This window comes from Geotrypetes seraphini, chromosome 7 (genome assembly GCF_902459505.1).
Source record: "Geotrypetes seraphini chromosome 7, aGeoSer1.1, whole genome shotgun sequence".
Classification (NCBI taxonomy): domain Eukaryota; kingdom Metazoa; phylum Chordata; class Amphibia; order Gymnophiona; family Dermophiidae; genus Geotrypetes; species Geotrypetes seraphini.
In genome coordinates, this window is record NC_047090.1 from 33814989 (window position 1) to 33840524 (window position 25536).

At 43.2% G+C, this 25536-nt stretch overlaps 1 protein-coding gene across 3 annotated transcripts in view; it reads left to right on the forward strand.

The window, feature by feature from the left end:
- The window catches only part of CEP290 (centrosomal protein 290), a 283184-nt gene that overhangs the window by 88806 nt on the left and 168842 nt on the right, over positions 1-25536 (forward strand). For all 3 annotated transcript variants that reach the window (XM_033953471.1, XM_033953470.1, XM_033953472.1), the window contains exons 19-23: positions 7726-7868; positions 9548-9712; positions 10161-10310; positions 17424-17539; positions 20714-20816. In XM_033953471.1, the coding sequence (XP_033809362.1) occupies positions 7726-7868; positions 9548-9712; positions 10161-10310; positions 17424-17539; positions 20714-20816 (677 nt within the window). The remainder of the gene's footprint in view (positions 1-7725; positions 7869-9547; positions 9713-10160; positions 10311-17423; positions 17540-20713; positions 20817-25536) is intronic.

Genomic DNA, 25536 nt, shown 5'->3' on the forward strand with positions numbered 1-25536 from the left:
CCAGGCTTTGACAAGCCGCAACTCCCCCATGAGTCCTTACTGGTGGAATCTACTTTAAAGAAATCCATGGGGGCTAGTGTATACGCTTCTGTCCCTCCTGGCAGAGAAGGTAAGGCCATGGATAAGTTTGGCAAGAGGTTGTATCAAAATGCGATGCTAGCAAATAGATCAGGGAACTATGCTTTCCATTTTTCTTTTTACCTTAAGCATCTCATTCAGACTTTGTCATCTTTTGAGAAATATCTCCCTGACCGTAAAAAATCTGCCTTTCGCCAAACTTCTTCATCGCTCTTACAACTGCGCAAGTTCATGGTCAGATCAATCTATGACACCTTTGAGCTGACCTCTAGGGCCACGGCTATGTCGGTAGCTATGCGTCGACTGGCCTGGCTCAGAGTTTCAAAACTCGATGTCAATCATCAAGATCGACTGGCCAATGCACCTTGTTTGGGGGATGAGCTGTTTGGAGAATCCATGGACTCCACTACTCAGAAACTCTCAGCTCATGAGACTCGATGGGACACTCTCCTTAAGACAAAGAAGAAGACCCCACCTACTAGGCCTTTTCGCCAACAATCGGCCTATCAACGTAGATTTATGGCTCGTCCTTTACCTCAGACCCAGCAGCAACCCAGGCGTCAGAGGCAACAACAGAGGCAAGCTGCTAGACCAGCACAGCAGCAACAGCAGGTGAAACCTCCCCCTTCACAGAAATCAACTCAACCCTTTTGACTTGGTTCTCCAGGACATAGCCAGTCTCCCTCCTTCTGCCCATCTTCAGCAGCCCATAGGAGGACGCCTTACTCATTTCATAAGCCGTTGGGAAATCATCACCTCGGATCAATGGGTCCTCAACATCATCCGCCACGGCTACTCTCTCAATTTCCAGACTCTTCCTGCCCAAAGTCTGCCAAGAGAGTCTGCTTTGAACACTTCTCAGTCTTCCCTCCTTCTTCAAGAGGTTCAATCCCTCCTTCTTCTGAACGCCATAGAGGAGGTTCCTCTGGATCAAAAGAGGCAGGGATTTTACTCCCGTTACTTTCTAGTTCCCAAAAAGACAGGAGATCTCAGACCCATTTTAGATCTTCGCGATCTCAACAAATGCTTGGTAAAAGAGAAATTCAAGATGCTTTCTCTAGCTACTCTTTATCCTCTTCTCAATCAAGGCGACTGGCTATGTTCCCTAGATCTCAAAGAAGCATACACTCACATACCGGTCAATCTGGCCTCCAGACAGTACCTCCGCTTCATGATCAACCATTGTCATTACCAATACAAGGTGCTACCCTTCGGTCTGGCCTCCTCTCCAAGAGTGTTCACCAAATGTCTGATTGTGGTGGCCGCCTTTCTTCGTTCCCACCACCTTCAGGTGTTTCTTACCTGGACGATTGGTTGATAAAGGCCAATTCTTATCAGATAGTACTCCAGGCCACCAACCAGACCATCATGTTTCTACAACTTCTGGGGTTCGAGATCAATCTACCCAAATCTCATATTATCCCCACTCAGAGACTTTAATTCATTGGAGCGGTGCTGGAGACAGTCCTCATGAGAGCTTTTCTGCCATCCAACCGTCTTCACACTCTCCAATCTCTGTGTCAGCAGGTGCTTCATCAACGTTCCATCTCTGCCAAGCAAATGATGATACTCTTGGGTCACATGGCCTCCACAGTTCATGTCACACCCTTCGCACGTCTCCACCTACGCACTCCTCAATGGACCCTAGCGACCCAGTGGTCCCAAGCGACGGATCCTTGCTCACGACACATATCTGTGACATCCTCTCTTCATCAGTCTCTACAATGGTGGTTGATATCCTCAAATCTCTCCAGAGGTCTTTTGTTCCATCTACCTCCTCATCAACTTGTCATCACCACCGACGCCTCCCCTTATGCCTGGGGAGCTCATTTGAACGAATTCCAAACTCAAGGACTTTGGACAGCCCAGGAAATGAAACATTACATCAACTTCCTGGAACTCAGAGCGATGTTTTATGCTCTCAAGGCCTTCCAGCATCTTCTCTTTCCTCAGGTCCTTCTACTGTGCACAGACAATCAAGTTGCGATGTACTACATCAACAAGCAGGGTGGGACGGGCTCTCGCCTCTTGTGCCAGGAAGCCCAGAAGATTTGGGCTTGGGTCACAGATCACCATCTATTCCTAAAAGCTATCTACATTCAGGGAGAACAGAATTCCTTAGCGGACAAGCTCAGCAGAATTCTCCAGCCTCACGAGTGGACACTCGATCCTTTTACTCTGCAGTCCATCTTCGCTCAGTGGGGCACTCCTCAGATAGACCTCTTTGCAGCTCCTCACAATCATCAGCTGCCCCACTTCTGCTCCAGACTCTACTCTCCACACCGTCTGGCAGCGGATGCATTTCTCCTGGATTGGTCCAATCTCTTCCTGTATGCTTTCCCTCCTCTGCCTCTCATGCTCAGGACCTTGTTCAAGCTTCAGAGGGAACAGGCCACCATGATTCTGATTGCGCCACGGTGGCCCAGGCAACATTGGTTCTCCCTTCTACTTCAACTCAGTTCCAGGGAACCTATTCTACTTCCACAATTTCCTTCTCTGCTCACACAACATCAGGAGACCCTTCTGCATCCCAACCTCCAGTCTCTGCACCTGACAGCCTGGTATCTCTCGGGCTAACTTCAAATGATACTCTTTTATCTCTGCCCGTTCGTTCTGTTCTGGATGCCTCCAGGAAACCGGCCACTCTGCAATGTTACCATCAGAAGTGGACACGGTTTTCTTCCTGGTGTCTTCTTCATCATCATAATCCTACGTCCCTTGCTGTGGAGACCATGTTGGATTACCTTCTTTCTTTGTCTGATTCTGGTCTCAAGTCTACTTCCATCAGAGTCCACCTCAGTGCTATTGCTGCTTTTCATGAGCCAGTCCATGGGAAACTCCTTTCAGCTCATCCCTTGGTCTCCAGATTCATGCGAGGACTTTTCAATGTGAAACCACCTCTTAAACCTCCTCCTGTGATCTGGGATCTTAACTTGGTTCTTTCAGCCTTAATGAAACCTCCATTTGAACCTTTGGCCACGGCTTCTTTCAAATTTCTCACTTGGAAGGTTCTCTTCCTGATTGCTCTCACCTCTGCCAGGAGGGTCAGTGAGCTCCATGCACTAGTAGCAGACCCACCCTTTACCGTCTTTCATCATGACAAGGTGGTTCTGCGTACACATCCAAAGTTTCTCCCTAAGGTTGTCTCTGAATTCCATTCCAACCAATCCATTGTTCTGCCTGTTTTCTTTCCGAAACCTCACTCTCACTCTGGAGAACAGGCTTTGCATACTTTGGACTGTAAGCGGGCTTTAGCTTCCTACTTAGACCGTACTAAGCCCCACAGATCATTCCCTCAACTCTTTCTGTCCTTTGATCCAAATAAATTGGGACATCCTGTTTCTAAACGTACGCTGTCCAATTGGCTCGCAGCGTGCATTTCTTTCTGTTATGTTCAGACCGGACTGACTCTGGAAGGCTCTGTCACGGCCCATAGAATTAGAGCTATGGCAGCATCTGTAGCTTTCCTCCGTTCCACTCCTATTGAGGAAATCTGCAAGGCTGCCACTTGGTCCTCAGTTCATACTTTTACATCTCACTATTGTCTGGACGCATTCTCCAGACAGGATGGTCACTTCGGCCAATCTGTTTTGCAAAATTTGTTTTCCTAATGGCCAACCTTCCCACCATCCCTCTTTTTGTTAGCTTGGAGGTCACCCATCAGTCAAGAATATGCTGCCTGCTTGTCCTGGGATAAAGCACAGTTACTTACCGTAACAGGTTTTATCCAGGGACAGCAGGCAGATATTCTTGCGTCCCACCCACCTCCCCGGGTTGGCTTCTTAGCTGGCTTATCCTAACTGGGGACCGCGCGCCTCCGTCGGACGGGAAGGCACTCGCGCGTGCGCGGTGCGGCCTGCTAGAACTTTCCAAGTTCTTAGAGTGCAATCACTCTAAAATTGTCCGTACCGGGGCTCCGTCGGTGCCGTCACCCATCAGTCAAGAATATCTGCCTGCTGTCCCTGGATAACACCTGTTACGGTAAGTAACTGTGCTTTTTGGAGCATGATTGACGGATCAACCAACACACAAATGTAATAATTATATAGAGAAAGATGTTCCATGAAAATGTAATAATTGGGAAAAAAAGGTTAAACATTTTGATAAATCATCCCTCAATAATATGTCAGAATGGGATACAGTATCAAAATATCAAATAAAAGATACAGTTTCATCTTAATTACATCTTAGCTGTACATACAATAGATTAAATAAAAACCTAATAAACTTGAAACTTGATTAAAAAGATAAACATATATAGTAGAATCTCAGTTATCCAGCACCCATGGGGCATGGTGGATAACTGTTTTAATTGAGAGTGTTAGAAATTTTGTCTTAACACACACTCTTAATTCCTCTCCCACCCCAAAGCACCAGTGTGGCAGTGGTCCTGAGCCGCAAAGCCTTCCTCCCAACTTCCCTCAAGCTCTGAAGTAGCAGAAGCAGGCGGCGGTCATGAACCGCGAACCCTCTCGCTCTCTCTTACCCGAAGTGCAGGGGTCAGTCTCAAAGCAGGCTGCTTGCGGCTAGCCCTGGCAGGGCCTTTCTTCTGATGCATCGGAAGTGATGTGCCAGAGGAAAATCTGTGCCGGGGCTGGCCACAAGCAGCCTGTGCTTCCTTCTGACCACTGCACTTTGGATAAGGAAGAGAGAGTGAGGGAGTTCACGGCTCAGGACCGCAGCCTGCTTCTGCCGCTTTGGGACTTGAGGGAGAGAAGGAAGTGGGCTTTGTGCTGGTGCTTTGGGGTGGGAGGGTGGGAGGATTTGCAGCTCAGGAAGCTGCCACGGGTTCTTTGGGAGACTTGTTTTGTTTTGTTACACCGGTGATTTTTTTTTTTTGCTGATTGTGTGAGAGACCTGGTTAACCGAGACTACTGTACATTCAACTGTTTTAACCTATGTTTTGTAGAGAGGCCCCACCTACTTCAGCGAAATCCTTCCTCCCCCATAGCCTTTTCAAATAAATATGTTTTAATTTTTTTCTTAAAGCATGTTAAAAAGGGTTCCATTGGACCCCAGTTCATTTACACAAGTTAGATAACTCTAAGTCTAATAGATGTTGGCACTGTAATCTGGAAGCAGGGACTTTAGATCATTTAATTTTTTTCTGTCCTTGTATCAATGCCTTTTGGAAATCAATTTGGTCCCAAATTAATTCTCTATTAGAAAGCCATGTAGCCCTATCCTATGATACAGTTTTATTTGGTACTTCTTTGAGATTGAGAAGCCAAATTTCAGCAAATAATAATAAATTGCTATTAATAATGGTAGGAGTTGCCATTCAGCATATTACTAGAAACTGGAAAAATTATACCAGACTCAATTACACCTTTTGGAACTCCCGCAGAGGAGAGAATCCTGCATTCACCGTGGGCCTCATCTGGGACAGCCTCCTTGGAGCGGCTGGGGCACGGGCAGTGTGTCTGGGAGGGAATGCATGGATGGGAGAATATCGCAGGGGAGGAGACATAGGCATCCTGGGACTGTCTGCCAAGTCTCTTCCCTGAAGAAGCCCTTTCTGGAAACGTCAATCGCTCCTCCTAAACTTACTTGCTCCACTTCATCACTGACGCTGAAATCGTGGATTGAAGACAAAGTTTTATTTTATTTTTCTTTCCAGCTTATGATTTATCTTTAATCTTATCTATTGTTTTGCCTTTTGTCTTTGTTTTGTTCTATTTCTATCATTTAAATTTCTCCAGAATTCTACTGTTCAACGGCTCCCCCTTCTGCTTCTATTCCTTTCTCTCCTCTCTTCTACCTTCCAAAGTATTTAGATCAATGCTGTCTTGTTAAAATGTTTATTTTATTTTTATTTTTCTTCTAACTCTACTTTTCACTTCTCTATTACCCTCCAGGTACTTTAGTTAGATTGTGAGCCTTCGGGACAGTAAGGGAATTTTTCAAGTACCTTTCTTATTTCTAATCTTAATGTATATTTTCTGTAAACCGCTTAGAACCTAACGGATGTAGCGGTATATAAGAAATAAATTACATTACATTACATATATATAAAATGGAAAGAATAATTGCTTTATAAAAGGGGAATTATAATAATTTTAAGAAGATTTGGGGGCCATTGATAGCATTTTGTAATGATTAGACACCTTCTTACATAACAGAACATAGTTAGAAGAGGGGAGGGTATTTAGAGTTATAATTTTCCCTATTTTTGTTTATAATATATGTAATATTGAATGAATTTAATACTAGTGATGGAAGTGATGGGAGGGGGAGGGGTTTTTATTTATATATTTATACTGATGTTTGATTAGATTTTCAAGTGATTTGTATGATCTAATTGATATTTTATTGTACACTTGTAAGAAATGAAAATTAATAAAGATTTGGGAAAAAAATAAAAATAAAAAGAGTTCCTCATGCAATCTTACAGGAAACTTGTTCAAATCTCTGGAGCCTTCCAGAAAAATGCTAGTTGTCTTGTAACAATTAGATAGATAGACCCCCTGTGTTGGAGGCAGAGTTAAAGTTTGAGAGTTCGCAGACCTCAGGGCCCTTCTAGGGATATAAATACTCAGCAAATATGCTAAATATAATGGCTGCTTATCATACAGAGCTCTGTGGGTAAACACTAAAGTCTAAATTCCAGTGGCAACCAATAAAAACGTACAAACAAAGGTGTTAACTGTTTCATAACTATCTATGCCTCCTAATAAGCGTAATCCAGCATTCTGCAGTGTATGTAACCTTCGCAGTAAGTATCGTGGTAATCCCATATAACCCATGTTCCCATAGTCCAATATAGTCAACAGTGAATGTAAAAACATATGAAGCGTAGCTTCATCAAAATATGGATGCATCAACCGTAGCGTTTTCAAAACTGCAAAACCTCATCCAGCCACTAACAATACCTGTTTCTCAAAACTTGGCTTCCATTACCTAGCAGTTGTTATAGATTTGCAGTTATCAACTAGCTTAGCCTTTCAAGATCCATGGCAGTACCTAAGGCTGTGGCAAATGACCAAAGCCTTCTGGTCTCGCTCTCTCCGAGATTCTCAGATTTAGAATCTCGGAGAGAGCGAGACCAGAAGGCTTTGAGCAAGCGCAAATGCTCAAAGCCCAGACCAGCCCAGCACAGGGAAGAGGGAGGATCTCCCTCGCACCGTCCAGCCCAGCCCAGGCGAGGGAGGATCTTCGGGCACTGGCACTGGCACGTCCTGTGCATTGGTGCTGGTGCCGGTGCCCAATCGGGTAAGCGATGTCTTTGCGGTGCTGGGGGGGATGTAGGATTGCGGGGGAGGGGGTGGTGACGCAAGTGGGGGGGGAGGATACCGGTTCGCAGGCCAGAAGAGGGAATAAGTGGGGTGGCGGGAGGAGGTTATTGCAGCATGCGCGGTATACGCGTGTGCATGCTATATAGATTTTTTTTACAGCAATGCTTTGTTCCCGCGCGCTATACGCGTATGCATGTTATACACGTATGTGCGAAAATACGGTACTATTATTTTCTGATTCTAGATCCTCTGTGTTCATCCCTCTGATTCTAGATCCATCTGTGTTCATGCTTCTTTGAACTCTGTCACCGTTTTCTTCTCCACCACTTCTTTTCTGAGCTTTCTGTATTGTTTAAGTAATTGTGTTTTTATTGGAAGAAGTTAACTGACTGGATTCCTTATTCAATTGTAGTAAATGATTTATTGGAAGAAAATAAGCAGCTTGAAAAAGGAATGAAAGAAATATTACAGGCCATCAAAGAATCCCAAAAGGATTTGGATATTAAGAGAGGAGAAAGAACCCTAATAATTCCAAGCTTGGAGCGTCTAGTTAGTGTAAGTACCCTTTGCAGAATTACTGTAAGGTTGATTTATTTCTTTAGTGTATCATGATTAGATTGTAAACTCCATTGAGCATAGTCTCTATCTTCTCTCTTAGCAACACATAAAATTTCATTAAAAATTGTCATTGGTTTTAATGCATTTTTTTTAACTTTTGTGATTTTTTTTTTTGCAAAAAAGTAAAACTTTATCCAAATTGTGAAAAATTGCAAGCAGACCTTAGGAAATTGGAAGACTGGGTATCCAAGTGGCAGATGAAATTTAATGTGGACAAATGCAAAGTGATGCACATTGGGGAAAATAACCCAAATCACAGTTACCAAATGCTAGGGCCATCTTGGGGGTTAGCACCCAAGAAAAGGTTCTACGGAAACAAGCAGGGGAGATGCAGGCATACTTGAAGGTGAAGTCCTGCGACTAAGGGGTCCTTTTAACAAGCTGCGCTAGGGGTTTATCGCATATAATACCACGCGTTAAACTGCTTGCTGCGCTAGCCGCTAACGCCTGCATTGAGCAGGCGTTAGTTTTTTTGCCGGTCGCAGAGGTTAGCGTGTGATGAAATGTCTGACGCGCTAACCCCGCTTGCGCGGCTTGATAAAAGGACCCCTAAGCTTGAGTGTCAGTGCTCTCCCCTAAGTATAGTAAGGTTTTACCTTACTGAGCATGTGCTGGGTTCCTTGCTTCCGAAGCTGCTTCCCTCGGAACATTAGTTTTTTCTTCTGCTGCTCCTGACAAGTTGCAGCTCTCCCCTCTCTCTTCACTGACTAAAAAAAAAAAAAATCCAAACCGAATGCATAGCAAAAGGATAAAATAACACCATTTAAAAAAAAAAAGAAAGACCAGGACACCTGAGCTCAACTCTTAGTTATTCTTTAAAAAAACAAAAAACCCAGAACCACGAAGCGAGCAAGGCATAATTTCTCTGAGGCGGCATTAATTTTCTTCAAATATAGCAGAACTTAGGATCGCAAACCCACCGGTTTCCCCTTGTTCTCAGACACTTCGATGTCTTCACTTTCTTCAGAGCCGCTGTGCGCCAAAGCCTCTGAATTCTTCAAGCCTGCATTTGATGCAACAAGCTCCCCTCCCCTCAGGGCCCTGGTCCAGTACCGCCAGGGGTGGGAAGCCGACTATCTCCAGCTCAACCTGTCACCAGAATGCTGGCAGAGAGGACTGGAGGGAAAAAGCAGACGCCGGTTTTGGACAAATCCTCGATTCCATCTCCACTGGCTTCAACTTTGGCAACTCATGGCGCACAGCATGACCAAGCTGCATGCCACAAAGGCAGGAAAGGCTCCCGGGGGCTCTGCTTCAGCCTCACGGTCCTCTCCTGAAACTTCAAAGGTGATTTCTGAGGGAACAAGTAAGTCTGCTAAATCTTCTAAACCCCTCTCAAAAAATAAGCGGCTAGCTTCTCAGGTGTCTTTAGACCAGGCCCCCATACCAGAGAAATGGGGGTCTGTTGTTTCAGTGACACATTATTTCAGTGTTTTGTGCAGGTTTTCAGTTTGAGGTAGTATTTGAATATACGGAATTAATATTTTGTGGTGTTGTTTGTACTTGTATCCTGACCTCTCATGTACAGTCTTCTACTTAATTCCTGTTAACCGCATTGAACTTCACGGTGTATTGTGATATACAAATAACATGTTATGTTATTATTTATTTGTTAGGCTATAGAATCAAAAACTGCAAATGGAATATTTGATGCTAGTACACATTTGAAAGCTCAGGCTGACCAACTTACAGGAAGAAATGAAGAATTAAGACAGGAGCTCAAGGGATCCAGGAAGGAGGCTACAAATGTATCTAACCAGCTGGCAAAAGCAAATGAAAAGGTACAGTATACAATTTAAATCCCATTAGCCAAAAAGATGCATCAACTTATTCCACCTATGAGTACCTATGATATATGTTTGTGGACTAGATTGTTGCTGTTAAAAAAATCAAGTACAGTACCATGTTTGTTTTGCATGAGTTAAGCTGAGAGGATAAGAAAATTGGAAACCTGAACTAATTATAGGTTCGATTACACCTTTCACAATGTCCTGTGTTGTTTTGAAATAGGACTTTAAAGTGATTTAAGATGTTCTTTTTCAAAACACATAGACTTACAAAGGTACATGTTGGCTTTGAAAATGATCCTCTAAATATTTGAATATTTGTTGATGAATGTTGACCCAGATGCATGGTTGAATCCAAGATTAGAATTGGGGCTCATGTGCCTGGTAATGGATGTTTCCCCCGTTTCGTATCATCTTGCTAATCTTATTTCTTTTGTTGCAGATTACTCATTTAGAAAATGAGATTTCTTTGTTACGTCAATCAGAAGGTGCCAGTATTATATTCAGAGCAATAAACCTTCCAGAAGGAATGACCATGTCTAGCACTAACATCATTAATTCTCTCAATGAGTACTTAATACACCTGATCCAGGTAATTCATAACTGAAAACTAGGAGTGGCCTAGTGGTTAATAATAATAATAAGTTTATTCTTATATACCGCCCATCCGTGAGGTTCCGGGTGGTTAACAGAGAAGAAGAACTATACAATCAGCACTGCTTGTGATCCTTGGCAAGTTATTACCCCAAGTACGCTAGGTAGATTCTGAGCCCGCTGGGACAGATAGAGAAAAATGCTTATCCCAGGACAAGCAGGCAGCATATTCTTGACTGATGGGTGACGGCACCGACGGAGCCCCGGTACGGACAATTTTAGAGTGATTGCACTCTAAGAACTTTGAAAGTTCTAGTAGGCCGCACCGCGCACGCGCGAGTGCCTTTCCCCCCCGACAGAGGCGCGCGGTCCCCAGTTTCTTAGTTGCCGCGGAGCTAAGAAGACGCGTGTTCCAACTGCTGTTGGAAAATCTTTTTCAAATTTTCTCGCCTTCCCACTCGCGCGTTATTTTCTTGTCGTGATTTATTCACCTTATCGTTTCTTTTCTTTTATTAAAAAAAAAAAAAGTCAATTTTTTTTTACTTTTTTCCGGTCAGCCCCGGCGGGGCCTGTTGGCACCATCGAAGCCTCGGGCTTCGATTTTGCTACGGCCGTTTTTCCCTTCATGCCCCCTTCACCGGGTTTTAAGAAGTGTCAGCGGTGTGCACGTCCTATTTCCCTTTCCGACCCGCACAAGTGGTGCCTTCAGTGTCTGGGTCCGGACCATAGGGCAGAAACGTGCACCCGCTGCAGTTCTCTCCAAAAGAGAACTCTAAAGAATCGCCAAATTCAACAGCGAATTCTTTTCGGTGCCGCCATGGAAGTTCCCCCGGCATCGACACCATCATCTACCTCCAAATCGGCACCGGTGACTTCGACACCGCAAGATCCATCCTCGGTGTCGCACCCTATAGGTAAGCCGGCTAAGAAGCCATCCCCTACTGTCCTTAGCCCGCCAGTCAAACAAGCAGTGAGCCAAGTCCTGCAGACTGCGCGCCGGCCTCGCAAACGCTCCGCTCCTATTGAAGTCACTGCCTCTTCATCGGCATCGACTTCTCCTGAGCGTCGAGCTGCACCGCAGGTACCGAGCAAGAAAAAAGCGGTACCGGTGCCATCGGGACCGTCTCTGGATGAGAGAATAGCATCCATCCTTCAGGTCCAGCTCAAGGAGCAGTTGCAACACTTGCTCCCGGCTCTACTGACTCCGAGTCTTCCAGTGTCGGTACCTACTGAGCATTCGGTGCCGATCGTCGAACAGCCTGTTTTGTCGGCATCAACGTTGTCGGCACCGCAAAAATCTGTTTCTATGCCTGTTCTCTCGGCGGAACCGAAGTCTCTTCGACGCACTGCTTACTCGACTTCGGAGCCGGTGCCGTTCTCTGACACCCGTACTGTTGTACAGTCACCCGGTACGGTGTCCATGAGGTCTGGTAAATCGGTACGCAAAACCAAGCATACCGAACCTTCTACCCCACTTTCTCAGGGCCGTCTGTCATCGGTACGGGACCCTGATTTATGGGATGATTCTGATGACCCCCTCGGTACCGAGGCAGATTATTCCTCGGAGGAGAATGTTACATCGGTGCAGGATCCTGCTGGTAAGCCAGAGCACTCGTCCTTCACCAAGTTTCTTAAAGAGATGTCGGACACCCTTTCCATCCCTCTAGAGTCTGACTCTAAAAAATCCAAAGCATTTCTTGATGCTTTGGATTTTGACCAGCCGCCAAAAGAATTTTTAAAGTTACCCCTCCATGACATCTTGAGGGAAACTTTTTACAAAAATTTAGAAACTCCTCTCACCGTTCCAGGAGCCCCTAAGAAGCTGGAATCGATTTATAAGGTGATTCCTATTCCAGGGTTTGACAAACCCCAGCTGCCCCATGAATCTCTGCTGGTGGAGTCCACCCTCAAAAAATCGGCAGGCTCTAGTGTATATGCCTCTGTCCCTCCTGGCAGAGAGGGCAAGGCCATGGATAAATTTGGTAAAAGACTTTACCAAAATGCAATGCTGGCCAACCGTTCAGGTAACTATGCGTTTCACTTCTCTTTTTACCTGAAACATTTGATTCAGCAAGTCTCTTCTTTTCAAAAGTATCTTCCTGACCGTAAGCTTCCTGTATTCCAGCAATGCACTTCCAGTCTCCTCCAACTCAGGAAGTTCATGGTCCGGTCCATCTATGATACTTTTGAACTCACATCCCGAGCCACGGCTATGTCTGTAGCGATGAGACGATTGGCATGGCTCCGAGTCTCCGACCTTGATGTGAACCACCAGGACCGCCTTGTCAATGCTCCCTGCCTGGGGGATGAGCTCTTTGGAGAATCTATGGATACCACCACTCAAAAGCTCTCTGCCCATGAGACGAGGTGGGATACTTTGCTGAAAAATAAAAAGAAGCCTCCTCCTCCTCGTCCATTTAGACAGCAACCTTCATATCAGAGGTGGTTTTCTGCTCGGCCAGTTCAGCCTCAACCTCCACAACCTCGGAGGCAGCGGCAACAGCACCAACAAGCACGTCAGCAACAGCCGCCTGCCATAAAGCCTGTCACTCAGACTAAGCCGACTCAGCCCTTTTGACTCCCTTCTCCTGGGCATTGCCAGTCTCCCTCCCTCCTGTCCTCTTCCACAGCCCATAGGAGGTCGATTAACCATTTTTCACTCTCGATGGGAGGTAATCACCACCGACCAGTGGGTGCTCTCGATCATAGCCCATGGCTACTCCCTCAATTTTCAGACTCCTCCGCCGTTAGGCCTGCCAAAAGAGTCTGCTTCCAACAAGTCTCAGTCTCTCCTTCTCGCTCAAGAGGTTCAATCCCTCCTTCTTCTCAATGCCATCGAAGAAGTTCCTCAAGATCAGCGAGGTCAGGGTTTTTACTCACGGTACTTTCTAGTTCCCAAAAAGACCGGAGTCCTCAGACCCATCTTAGATCTCAGAGATCTCAACAAATGTTTGGTCAAGGAGAAATTCAAAATGCTCTCTCTTGCCACCCTCTACCCTCTTCTCACTCAGGGCGACTGGCTATGCTCCCTCGATCTCAAAGAGGCTTACACACATATTCCTATCCATCTGACGTCCAGGCAATATCTGCGCTTTCTCATCAATCAACATCATTATCAGTACAAAGTGCTACCCTTCGGCCTGGCCTCCTCTCCCAGGGTATTCACCAAATGTCTGATTGTGGTAGCGGCCTATCTCCGCTCTCACAACTTTCAAGTCTTCCCTTATCTGGACGACTGGTTAATCAAAGCTCATTCCCCTCAGGCGGTTCTGCTTGCCACCAATCAGACCATTCACTTCCTTCGACTATTAGGGTTCGAAATCAATCTACCCAAGTCTCACCTCATTCCGACCCAGCGACTTCAATTTATTGGAGCCGTTCTGGACACTGTTCTGATGAGGGCGTTTCTTCCATCCAACCGCCTTCACGCCATCCTCCATCTCTGTCAGCAGGTGTTTCAACAGATTACCATTTCTGCGAATCACATGATGGTGCTATTGGGGCACATGGCTTCGACCGTCTCCTTTCGCACCTTTCTCGTACCTTTCGCACGTCTCCACCTGCGTACTCCTCAATGGACCTTAGCGAACCAATGGTCCCAAGCGACGGATCCTTGTTCACAACACATATCCGTGACCTCGTCTCTTCGACAGTCACTTCTTTGGTGGTTGACATCTTCAAATCTATCCAGAGGTCTGCTGTTCCATCTACCTCCTCATCAACTAGTCATCACCACAGATTCCTCCCCCTACGCCTGGGGAGCTCACTTGAACGAATTCCAAACTAAGGGATTTTGGACTGCCCAGGAAAAGAAACACCACATCAATTTCCTGGAACTCCGAGCAATGTTATATGCCCTCAAGACATTTCAATATCTTCTCTTTCCTCAAGTACTACTCATTTGCACAGACAATCAAGTTGCAATGTACTACATCAACAAACAGGGAGGAACGGGCTCTCGCCTGTTGTGTCAGGAAGCCCAACGGATTTGGTCTTGGGCGACAGCTCGTCACTTATTCCTGAAGGCTGTCTACATTCAAGGGGAACAGAATTCCTTAGCGGACAATCTCAGCAGAATTCTCCAACCTCACGAATGGACGCATGATCCCTCGACTCTTCAGTCCATTTTCGCTCAATGGGGCACTCCTCAGGTGGACCTTTTTGCAGCTCCCCACAACCATCAGCTGCCCCTGTTTTGCTCCAGACTCTACTCTCCTCACCGTCTGGCGCCCGATGCATTTCTCCTGGATTGGACCAGTCTCTTCCTATATGCTTTTCCCCCTCTACCGCTCATGCTGCGAACACTGTTCAAGCTCAAGAGGGAACAAGCCACCATGATTCTCATCGCTCCACGGTGGCCCAGGCAACATTGGTTCTCCCTTCTACTTCAACTCAGTTCCAGGGAACCCATACCTCTTCCACTGTTTCCTTCTCTGCTTTCTCAGCATCAGCAGACCCTACTGCATCCCAACCTACAGTCTCTGCACCTGACAGCTTGGTATCTCTAGGGCTGACTTCGGCTCACTCACTTCTTTCTCAGCCTGTCCGCTCTATCATTGATGCTTCCAGGAAACCGACCACGCTCCAATGTTATCAACAGAAGTGGTCTCGGTTTTCTTCCTGGTGCCTCTTACATCACCATGATCCCATGTCTCTAGCAGTGGGACTGGTGTTGGACTATCTTCTTTCCTTGTCTGACTCTGGTCTTAAATCTACTTCTATCAGAGTTCACCTTAGTGCCATTGCTGCCTTTCATGAGCCAATTCATGGAAAACCCCTCTCGGCTCATCCTTTGGTTTCTCGGTTCATGAGGGGCCTTTTCAATGTGAAACCACCTCTCAAGCCTCCTCCTGTGGTCTGGGATCTCAATGTGGTTCTTTCCGCTTTAATGAAGCCTCCTTTCGAACCTTTGGCCACAGCATTTCAAATTTCTTACCTGGAAAGTGGTCTTCCTTATAGCTCTCATTTCTGCCAGGAGGGTCAGTGAACTGCATGCACTAGTGGCCGATCCGCCTTTCACTGTTTTTCACCATGATAAGGTGGTTCTCCAGACACACCCCAAATTTCTTCCTAAGGTTGTGTCTGACTTTCATCTTAACCAGTCCATAGTCCTGCCTGTATTTTTTCCAAAGCCTCATTCTCATCCAGGTGAACAGGCTTTGCATACCTTGGACTGTAAACGTGCTCTGGCTTACTATCTTGACCGTACTAAGCCCCACAGATCATCTCCTCAACTTTTTTTGTCCTTTGATCCTAACAAGTTGGGTCATCCTGTATCTAAACGCACTCTCTCCAATTGGCTTGCTGCTTGCGTTTCTTTCTGTTATGCTCAGTCGGGCCTGACACTGGAAGGTTCTGTCACGGGCCACAAAGTTAGAGCTATGGCAGCATCTGTAGCTTTCCTCCGATCTACTTCCATTGAGGAAATCTGCAAGGCTGCTACTTGGTCCTCAGTTCACACTTTTACATCACATTATTGTCTGGATGCATTCTCCAGACGGGATGGACGTTTCGGCCAATCTGTTTTACAAAATTTATTTTCCTAATGGCCAACCTTCCCTCCATCCCTCTTTTTGTTAGCTTGGAGGTCACCCATCAGTCAAGAATATGCTGCCTGCTTGTCCTGGGATAAAGCACAGTTACTTACCGTAACAGGTGTTATCCAGGGACAGCAGGCAGATATTCTTGCGTCCCTCCCACCTCCCCGGGTTGGCTTCTTAGCTGGCTTATCCTAACTGGGGACCGCGCGACTCTGTCGGGCGGGAAGGCACTTGCGCGTGCGCGGTGCGGCCTACTAGAACTTTCAAAGTTCTTAGAGTGCAATCACTCTAAAATTGTCCGTACCGGGGCTCCATTGGTGCCGTCACCCATCAGTCAAGAATATCTGCCTGCTGTCCCTGGATAACACCTGTTACGGTAAGTAACTGTGCTTTCAGTACCTGAACGTAAAAATGCTTAGACAACCTCCATTGATAGGCGGTATATAAATAATTGATAAACTTGGAAATAAGAAACCGTGCAGTATCTTCCTCTGAAGGTCTGATACAGAAATGCCATACTATAGCCATACTCCTGCTGGCATGAGTTTACTCTTTTTATTTTGTGCTCAGTCTGGAGAAGACTATAAAGGGCCTGAAGTCATCTTCTTCACTTCTAGCTTCCATGCCAGTATTTCTCATTAGAGGATGAGCTTTTGACTGGCTTCAGGAGAGCATAGCCACCATCCAAGTAACCATTCAGAATAACCTACCGAAGCTGAATTTTTACCATTTTTACTCACATGTAGCAGGTATGCTCTGAAGACAGCAGGCCAAGTATTCTCAAATGCCCTCCCACTTCCCCTAGAAGTTGTATTCCTTCAGCTGTTCTACTCAGTGGCATAGCGAGGGTGAGAGTGCCCCCCTCCTGCCGCACATGCGTGCCTTCAAATTTCAAGAAGTCAGCTGACATATTATGCAAAAAAGCCTATAAATCTCTTCCCCCCTCCCCTGCCCAAATTGTACACTTTTTCTGGTGCACTGTTTAATTGAACATTATACTCTTTAAAGGATTTGTGGCTTTTTTAGTTGATGGGATTAGTATATGTATTATATATCCACTTGTTTTCACATAAGTGAGATTTTTTTTTCATGTTTTGCATTTTTTTTGTTAACATTCATTGGTTATGTCAGTGTTTCTCAACTTGGCCTTGGACTACGCCCTTGCCAGTCAAGTTTTCAGGATATCCACAATGAATATGCATAAACTTTATTTGAATATACTACCTCCATTATATGCAAATTTCTTTCATGCATATTCATTGTGGATATCCAAAAAACCTGACTGGCAAGAGGGTACTCCAGGACCGAGTTGAGAAACACCGGATTATGTGATATATATCATGAATGTATGTATGTTTGTTTTATTTTCCTGTGTGTTGTAAAAAAATTTTAAAAAATTTACATTTGTTTGTGAATGTTTAAAATTTGATTGTTAAAGGAATGTTTGCATAAGATATTTGTAAAGAGTAAGTATGGTTCCACAGTTGTGGTGATTTGTTGATTTTTGTTAGCTAAAGTAATCCTAGAATCTCAATGCACACTGATTTGCTTTATTGTAAACTTATCCCCAGGAACTGGAAAATAAAGAACAATGGATCCAAAAATTAGGAGAAGCAATAGAAGAATATAAGCGCAAATCTGCAGTAATTCGCCATCAACAAGGGTTGTTATATAAAGAATATCAAAGGTATACGTTTGATAAGTCATTTACAAGACAGTGGATACCTGTTAAGTGTTATCTATGCTTGTGTTCTTCAACTGTAAATTTATGCACATGGAAAATATTATAATTTATTGAATTCATACAAATTTTTTTTAAAAAGTCGAGTATGAATTTATTTACATAGGCAAAAAAGGAACACATAATCCACCTGATCTGCCCATTTGTACCTGTCTACTGTGTTGTCGCAGTTTTACGTGATCTGCTAAGTCTTCTAAGCTTTTCTAACACCTCTTTGTGTCTATCATATGCATACTTGAATTCTGCCACCATTTTAGCTGCTGTACTGTAACATCTGTTGGAATTCTGTTCCTTTTGAACTTCCCACTCTTGGTTCATAAAATGACCCTTTGTCCTTAGTTTTTAATTTGTTTAGGAGGTAGCCAGTAAGAAAATAGAAATTCTATGACTATTTGGCAGAGATAAATGTAACAAATCTAAATTACTATTTCTTAGCATCAAGCCGCACTGTGGTATAAATTATTATCTGGATACTTGAATAAAAAACCAAAGAATGGTCTGAGAGACATTTGGAGCATTGAGTTCAAGCACCAAATTTCTGCATCTCAATGGCCACGAATTTGGTCTTGGAGAATGAGATGTACAGTGTCAGCATCTATGAGACAAACTTGGTTATTTTTGTTACATAGAGTGTTTTGGACCCCTGTTCGTTTACAAAAATTAGATAGTTCTAAGTCCAATAGATGCTGGCACTGTAATCTGGAACCTGGGACATTAGATCATCTACTTTATTATTGTCCCTATATTAAGATATTTTGGAATTCAGTATGGTCTCAAGTAAATGCATTATTGGAAAATCATGTGGCACTCTCTTACGATACAGTGCTATTTGGCATGATGATGAGGAAAAAGAGTCAAATATCATCAGAGAACAACAAGCTTTTATTAGTTATGACAGGGGTTGCCATCCAACATATAACCAACAATTGGAAAAATCACAGTAACCTTAGTTACACATTTTGGTGGAATTCTTTATGCCATATATTTAAAATGGAACGAGCAATAGCAATACAAAGAGGGACATATACTAACTTTATAAAAATATGGGGGCCATTGGCAAAATATTGTGGTGAATAGTCATCAATTTTTCTCTTCTCTTCTCCTTTTCTTTTTCTTTTTTAGCACACTAAAGGGGGGAGGGAGTTGGGAATAATTTTACATAATGTGTTATAATATGTTATATAATATGTGTATATTCCTATTAAAATGTTATAAAGGATGGGGGTAGGGGGGTTATTGCATCACTAGATTTTATGTGGTAGATATTAATGTGCTATTGTGCAACAATTTGTATAATATATTCTTCTGTGCACTTGCTGTTCAATTTGAAAACGAATAAAGAATTAGTAAAAAATTTTTTTAAAAAAACGAAAACTATTTCTTAGCATCCAGCAACTTAGTCCAATCTGCACAATCAGAAGTTCTGCTACGTCCCTTCCAGATTCCGTAGGTATTCAATCCCAACCCGCAGTCCAGGTGTTACAGAAATCTAAATCTTTTCAGAGCACATTCTGCACTCCCCTAATAGAATCAGTTTTAATTTCTGCAAGCAGCCTAAGCAGAAGTCTTTTGCCCTCCACCCAGCCCTATCTGATGTGCCTGCTTTCTGACTCGGTCACAAAAATATATCAGGGGTAAATAACTCAAATGTACCGTAGATATTTGTAGAGTGACTAAAGAGATGTCAATAAGACCTGAAAAAGTCACTACAGCATCATCACACAAAATAAATTCAAATGTCACTTATTCACAATTCTTTTCTTAGAACTCTGCTCAGAGACATGAAGGCTGATTACTCCGCCTCACCACCCAATCATTGCAGTGTTCACAAATTGAATTGACTCTGAAGATATAAACTTTTAATGAATTAAGTGCTAGCCCAAAAAGCTATGCTAACATTGTCATTGCTTCAATGATTTTAAGATCTTTTAAGAAATAACTTAGCTTTGAAAATAGTGACTGGTTCCGACGTGCCACGTTTCGTTGCTGCGTCAGGAAACCGACAGAACATCTAGGTTTAAAGCTGGAGGTGAAGTCACATAAGATTGAAAAGCGCTGGTTCATTTAATGTATGTTTAATGTAGGGTTTGAGATATCTAAGAAGAAACATACATTAAATGAACCAGCGCTTTTCAATCTTATGTGACTTCACCTCCAGCTTTAAACCTAGCTGTTCTGTCAGTTCCCTGACGCAGCAACGAAACGTGGCACGTCGGAACCAGTCACTATTTTCAAAGCTAAGTTATTTCTTAAAAGATCTTAAAATCATTGAAGCAATGACAATGTTAGCATAGCTTTTTGGGCTAGCACTTAATTCATTAAAAGTTTATATCTTCAGAGTCAATTCAATTTTTGAACACTGCAATGATTGGGTGGTGAGGCGGAGTAATCAGCCTTTATGTCTCTGAGCAGAGTTCTAAGAAAAGAATTGTGAATAAGTGACATTTGAATTTATTTTGTGTGATGATGCTGTAGTGACTTTTTCAGGTCTTATTGCTTTCTGACTCGAGCTTAGTGGTCAGCTCCATAGCTAAGATTTTACTGTGAGTCTGACTATTAGATTATGAAGAGTCTGTATATAGGATTAGAACGGAGGAATGGTTGAGCTCCATAAATGTTCGGACTGTTTGTTTCTTGCTTAACTTATATTTTCTTACATTCATTGTTCCTCTCAACCTTGTTAATGTTTTAAGTACATTACTGTTTCTTCAGTGATTGTTTTAAATTCATCTGAGTAGATCAGACACCTGGTTTTGGGGAATTCCCCGTACCTCTCTTTCTCCTGTCTTTTATAGGGCTGTCGCCGGCTTTGGTACGAACTAAAGGGAGCAGCAGACACCATGGAGGAGGAGTTGAAAAGCTGTGATTGACATGTTCTACAGTATGCTCACGAACACAGATGGATAACCCTACAGCATACCATCCTTATGTGCTAGAAAAGTTATTTAGGGTAAGAACCTAATCTCTTTTTGGTTCTAGATAATAAGAAACATACTCATATTATATGTAAACTAACCTTGATAACTCGCAGTATGTGTAACTTTCCTGCAGAAGTACCAAAATCTTAAAATCGTATGTGTTTGGTTGTTTTTTTTACTATAATATACATGTGTTACCAAGTGAAAGAGTATCCTGGCAGATGGAAATTGACAAAATGAGAGAAGAAAAGAAAAGATTGGAGGAGCAAAAAGAGCAAGATGCTGTGAGAATAAAGGAGTATAATGTAAGCATCAAAACTTCTCTTTTTCCATATAAATAGTTTTTGCAATGATCTTTTAAAAGTGTAAAAGAAATACAGCAAGGAAATTATAATAGTTTCAAAAAGATTTGGGGGCCATTGATTGCATATTCTAATGATTAGACACCTTGGACACCTTTTTATTACATAGGACTATATTTAATGTGGGGATGGGGAGGTATGTTGTGTGATTTAATGGGTTTATTCCGGATGGGTGGGGGAGGGGTCTTTTTAATATGCATTTGACAATAATTGTTAGAATGTCAAGTGATTTGTACGAATTATTTGATTGAATTTTGTACACTTGTTGCAAGAGTTAAAACTGAATAAAGAATTAAAAAAAAAAAAAAAAGTGTAAAAGAACCAGGACAAAAAAGTGTGATATTTTAGATTACAGTGAGGGTCTAACTTTTAAATAACAAGTATTATTGATCTTGAGACCTAATTAAATCTTACTGGCAGAAATCCTGAAGATTTTGTCAGTTTGTAATGTTTTGCTGAGCCATTTTTTCCTCAAGGACCAATAGACTTCAATATTTTTCGTGCCTCTCTGACCCTCCTCCTCCAGTCCCTGGTTTCACTTTTTTCATCTACATTGATGATATTCAATTTCTTCTCTCACTAGACTCCCACTCGCCATCTTATTACTCATCCATTTCTGCTAAAAACTACAAAATTGCTGACTGGCTTACATCCAACACATTGAAAATTAACTCTCAGAAAACTTCAGTAATTCTCTTCTCCTCAAGCACTCCATTTCCAAATCCACCTAACTTCAGGATGAAAGGTACTACTTTACCATTTACAACAACAACTAAGGTCTTAGGAGCTATGATAGATAGTGCCTTACCCTTTTATTCTCATATCTCAAGGGTAGTCTATTTTTCTTTTCTCGCTTTTCATCAAATGTACTCTATTTGTTCACTTCTTCAGCCTGGTTCTCTCGGTATTCTTATACACTCCCTAGTTCTCTCAAAGCCTGACTACTGTAATTCAATTCTTATTGGTCTTCCGAATTATCAGCTTCATCGGTTACAATTAGTACAAAATACTGCTGTCTGACTACTTTACCGTTGCTCCAAATTTGATCATGTTACACCTCTTTTAAAAACAGAGCATATTTATTTATTTCTTCCATTTGTGCATCGCACATACCTATACAAGTTATTGGCGACATTACAGAGGAAGGGGTTAGAAGAGGGTAGGGAGGACAATGGAGGACAGGAAGATACAGGAGGAGAAGAGGCTACAAGTGATTAGGTGTCAAATAGATGAATTTGGTGTAATTAGGTTCTGTCCTGGTCATTCCAGTAAGGTAATTCCAAGTTTTTATGCCTAGAAAGGTGAACATGGAGTGGAAGACACATTTGTATTGCAGAAGGGAGACTTAGAAGTATTCTGTTGAGGGTTCTGCGGGAAGTAGACCATGCCTTGGAGAAGAGCTGGATGAGAGGAGCTGCGGTTTCCGTAAAGTATACGGTGAATGGTGCATGAAGTTTTGAAGGTTATTCATGACGGGATGGGTAGCCAGTGCAGTTGCCTGATGAAGGCTGTAATCGAGTCATATTCTTCCTATCTGTTACCGAATCCCTTTTAAATACAATATTCTTTCCTTCCAGATTCTATCCAGTGGCCTTCCATCTTTTTTGTTTAGCGTTTTAGTTCAATATTCCCCACAGAGAATTCTTCATGTGTCACATCAACACTTACTGACTGTTCCTTTTTTAGGCAGCTGTTTCTTGTTGTCAGTCATGGCCCCCATTCTTTGGAACGCTCTTCTTTTCTACCTTTGCACAGAAAGCTCATGTCTAACATTTAAGGCTCAATTAAAAGCTTCCCATATTTCACATACGTTTTGTTCAAAGCCTTATTTTTACTCTTTGCTTACAATGAATGATTTTAGCACTAAACAAGAATATTTTACCCTAACACCCACCGTGTTTCCTTCCTTGCCCTTTTCCTGTTTTGTTTTGTTTTTGGGGGGGTTCTTTTTCTTTATTTATTTTTTAACATTTGACAATCTTTACAAGTCAAACGGAAAAATACAGTGTAAAATGAAATTATTTAAAACGTATCTCCTTATTACAAAGTATAGTTAGTCTTTTATATATCTTGGAGCCATAGTTAAAGTATAACTGAAATTAAACATAGGAAATCAAATAACAAGGAAATAAAGAATGGTGGCCTAACTGCTCATGAACAATTCTTTTCCTGAGCTATCTTAAAAACAGCAAATTTCATGTACTGTAGTAGATACTGCTTTCTAACCGAAATAAATTTAGACAACTGTTGCGGTTCGTAAAAAATATATCTATCATCCTTATATATTAATACACACTTACAGGGGTATTTTTCTTTTTATTTTATTGTAATCTTTCCTCATTGTTTCTTTCCTTATGTTCTTTTGATTTATTGATTTATTTATATGGTTCATTTTATATCCCGTCCTCCCCAACGAGCTCAAAACGGTTTACAGGGTTGACATACATAATGCATAGACAACCGAATTATGAATTTATTTATTTTGATTTTTATCCCGTCCTCCCAGTAGTTCAGAATGGGCTACAAGCAAACATTCACAGTGGAGGATATTTGGACAATAAATAGATTATACAGTAGTTTAAGTACAAGGATTATACAGCAATTTAAGTACAGGTTCAGAATGGACTATACGTTAATTTAAGTACAGGTTCAGAATGGAGAAGGGAGGATAGAAGGAAGGGGGAGTTTAAGCGTAGATTGCAGTTGTAATTTTAGTTTAAGAGGAGGGTCTTTACCACTTTCCAGAAGGTCATCAATGAGTTGTGTAATCTGATTTGCAGGGGGAGTTGATTCCAAAGTTGTGGGATGAAGTGGCTGTAAGAGCGTTTGCGGGCAGTTTCTGACAGGAGAGACTTTCCTGGGGGGATGCATAGGCGTTTCTCCATTTCCGAGTGGAGGGAGCATGCGGGGGTGTACAGAGTCAGCTTGAATTCTCTGTAGGCTGGCATGGTGGCATAAAGCACAGTTACTTACCGTAACAGGTGTTATCCAGGGACAGCAGGCAGATATTCTTGACTGATGGGTGACGGCACCGACGGAGCCCCGGTACGGACAATTTTAGAGTGATTGCACTCTAAGAACTTTAGAAAGTTCTAGCTAGGCCGCACCGCGCGTGCGCGAGTGCCTTCCCGCCCGACAGAGGCGCGCGGTCCCCAGTTAGGATAAGCCAGCTAAGAAGCCAACCCGGGGAGGTGGGAGGGACGCAAGAATATCTGCCTGCTGTCCCTGGATAACACCTGTTACGGTAAGTAACTGTGCTTTATCCCAGGACAAGCAGGCAGCATATTCTTGACTGATGGGTGACCTCCAAGCTAACAAAAAGAGGGATGGAGGGAAGGTTGGCCATTATGAAAATAAATTTTGCAAAACAGATTGGCCGAAGTGTCCATCCCGTCTGGAGAATGAATCCAGACAATAATGAGATGTAAAAGTATGAACTGAGGACCAAGTAGCAGCCTTGCAGATTTCCTCAATAGGAGTGGAACGGAGGAAAGCTACAGATGCTGCCATAGCTCTAATTTTGTGGCCCGTGACAGAACCCTCCAGTGTCAGGCCCGACTGAGCATAACAAAAAGAAACGCAAGCAGCAAGCCAATTGGACAGAGTGCGTTTAGATACAGGATGACCCAGCTTGTTAGGATCAAAGGACAAAAACAGTTGAGGAGATGATCTGTGAGGTTTGGTGCGATCAAGATAGTAAGCCAGAGCACGTTTACAATCCAAGGAATGCAAAGCCTGTTCACCTGGATTAGAATGAGGCTTTGGGAAAAAAACAGGTAGAACGATGGATTGATTAAGGTGAAACTCAGACACAACCTTAGGAAGGAATTTAGGATGTGTACGAAGGACAACCTTATCATGGTGAAAAACAGTGAAAGGTGGATCAGCCACCAGTGCATGGAGCTCACTGACCCTCCTGGCAGAAGTGAGAGCTATCAGAAAGACCACTTTCCAAGTTAGAAATTTAAAATGCGTTGTGGCCAAAGGCTCGAAAGGAGGCTTCATTAACGCAGAAAGAACCACATTAAGATCCCATACAACAGGAGGGGCCTTAAGAGGTGGTTTTACATTGAAAAGGCCTTTCATGAACCTTGAAACTAAGGGATGAGCTGAGAGGGGTTTTCCATGGATCGGCTCATGAAAAGCTGCAATGGCACTAAGGTGGACCCTTATCGAAGAGGATTTAAGACCAGAGTCAGATAAGGACAAAAGATAGTCCAATACCAATCCCACTGCTGTAGATATGGGATTATGGTGATGTAACAGGCACCAGGAAGAAAACCGAGACCACTTCTGCTGGTAACACTGAAGAGTAGACGGTTTCCTGGAGGCATCAATAATAGAACGGACAGGCTGAGAAAGGAGAGCATGAGGTGCAGTCAGCCCGAGAGATACCAAGCTGTCAGGTGCAGAGACTGTAAGTTGGGATGAAGAAGCGTTTGCTGATTCTGTGTAAGTAGTGAAGGAAACAGAGGAAGAGGTATGGGTTCCCTGGAACTGAGTTGAAGTAGAAGGGAAAACCAATGCTGTCTGGGCCACTGTGGAGCGATGAGGATCATGGTGGCTTGTTCCCTCTTGAGCTTGAATAAGGTGCGCAGCATGAGCGGAAGAGGAGGGAATGCATAAAGGAAGAGATTGGTCCAATCCAGAAGAAATGCATCGG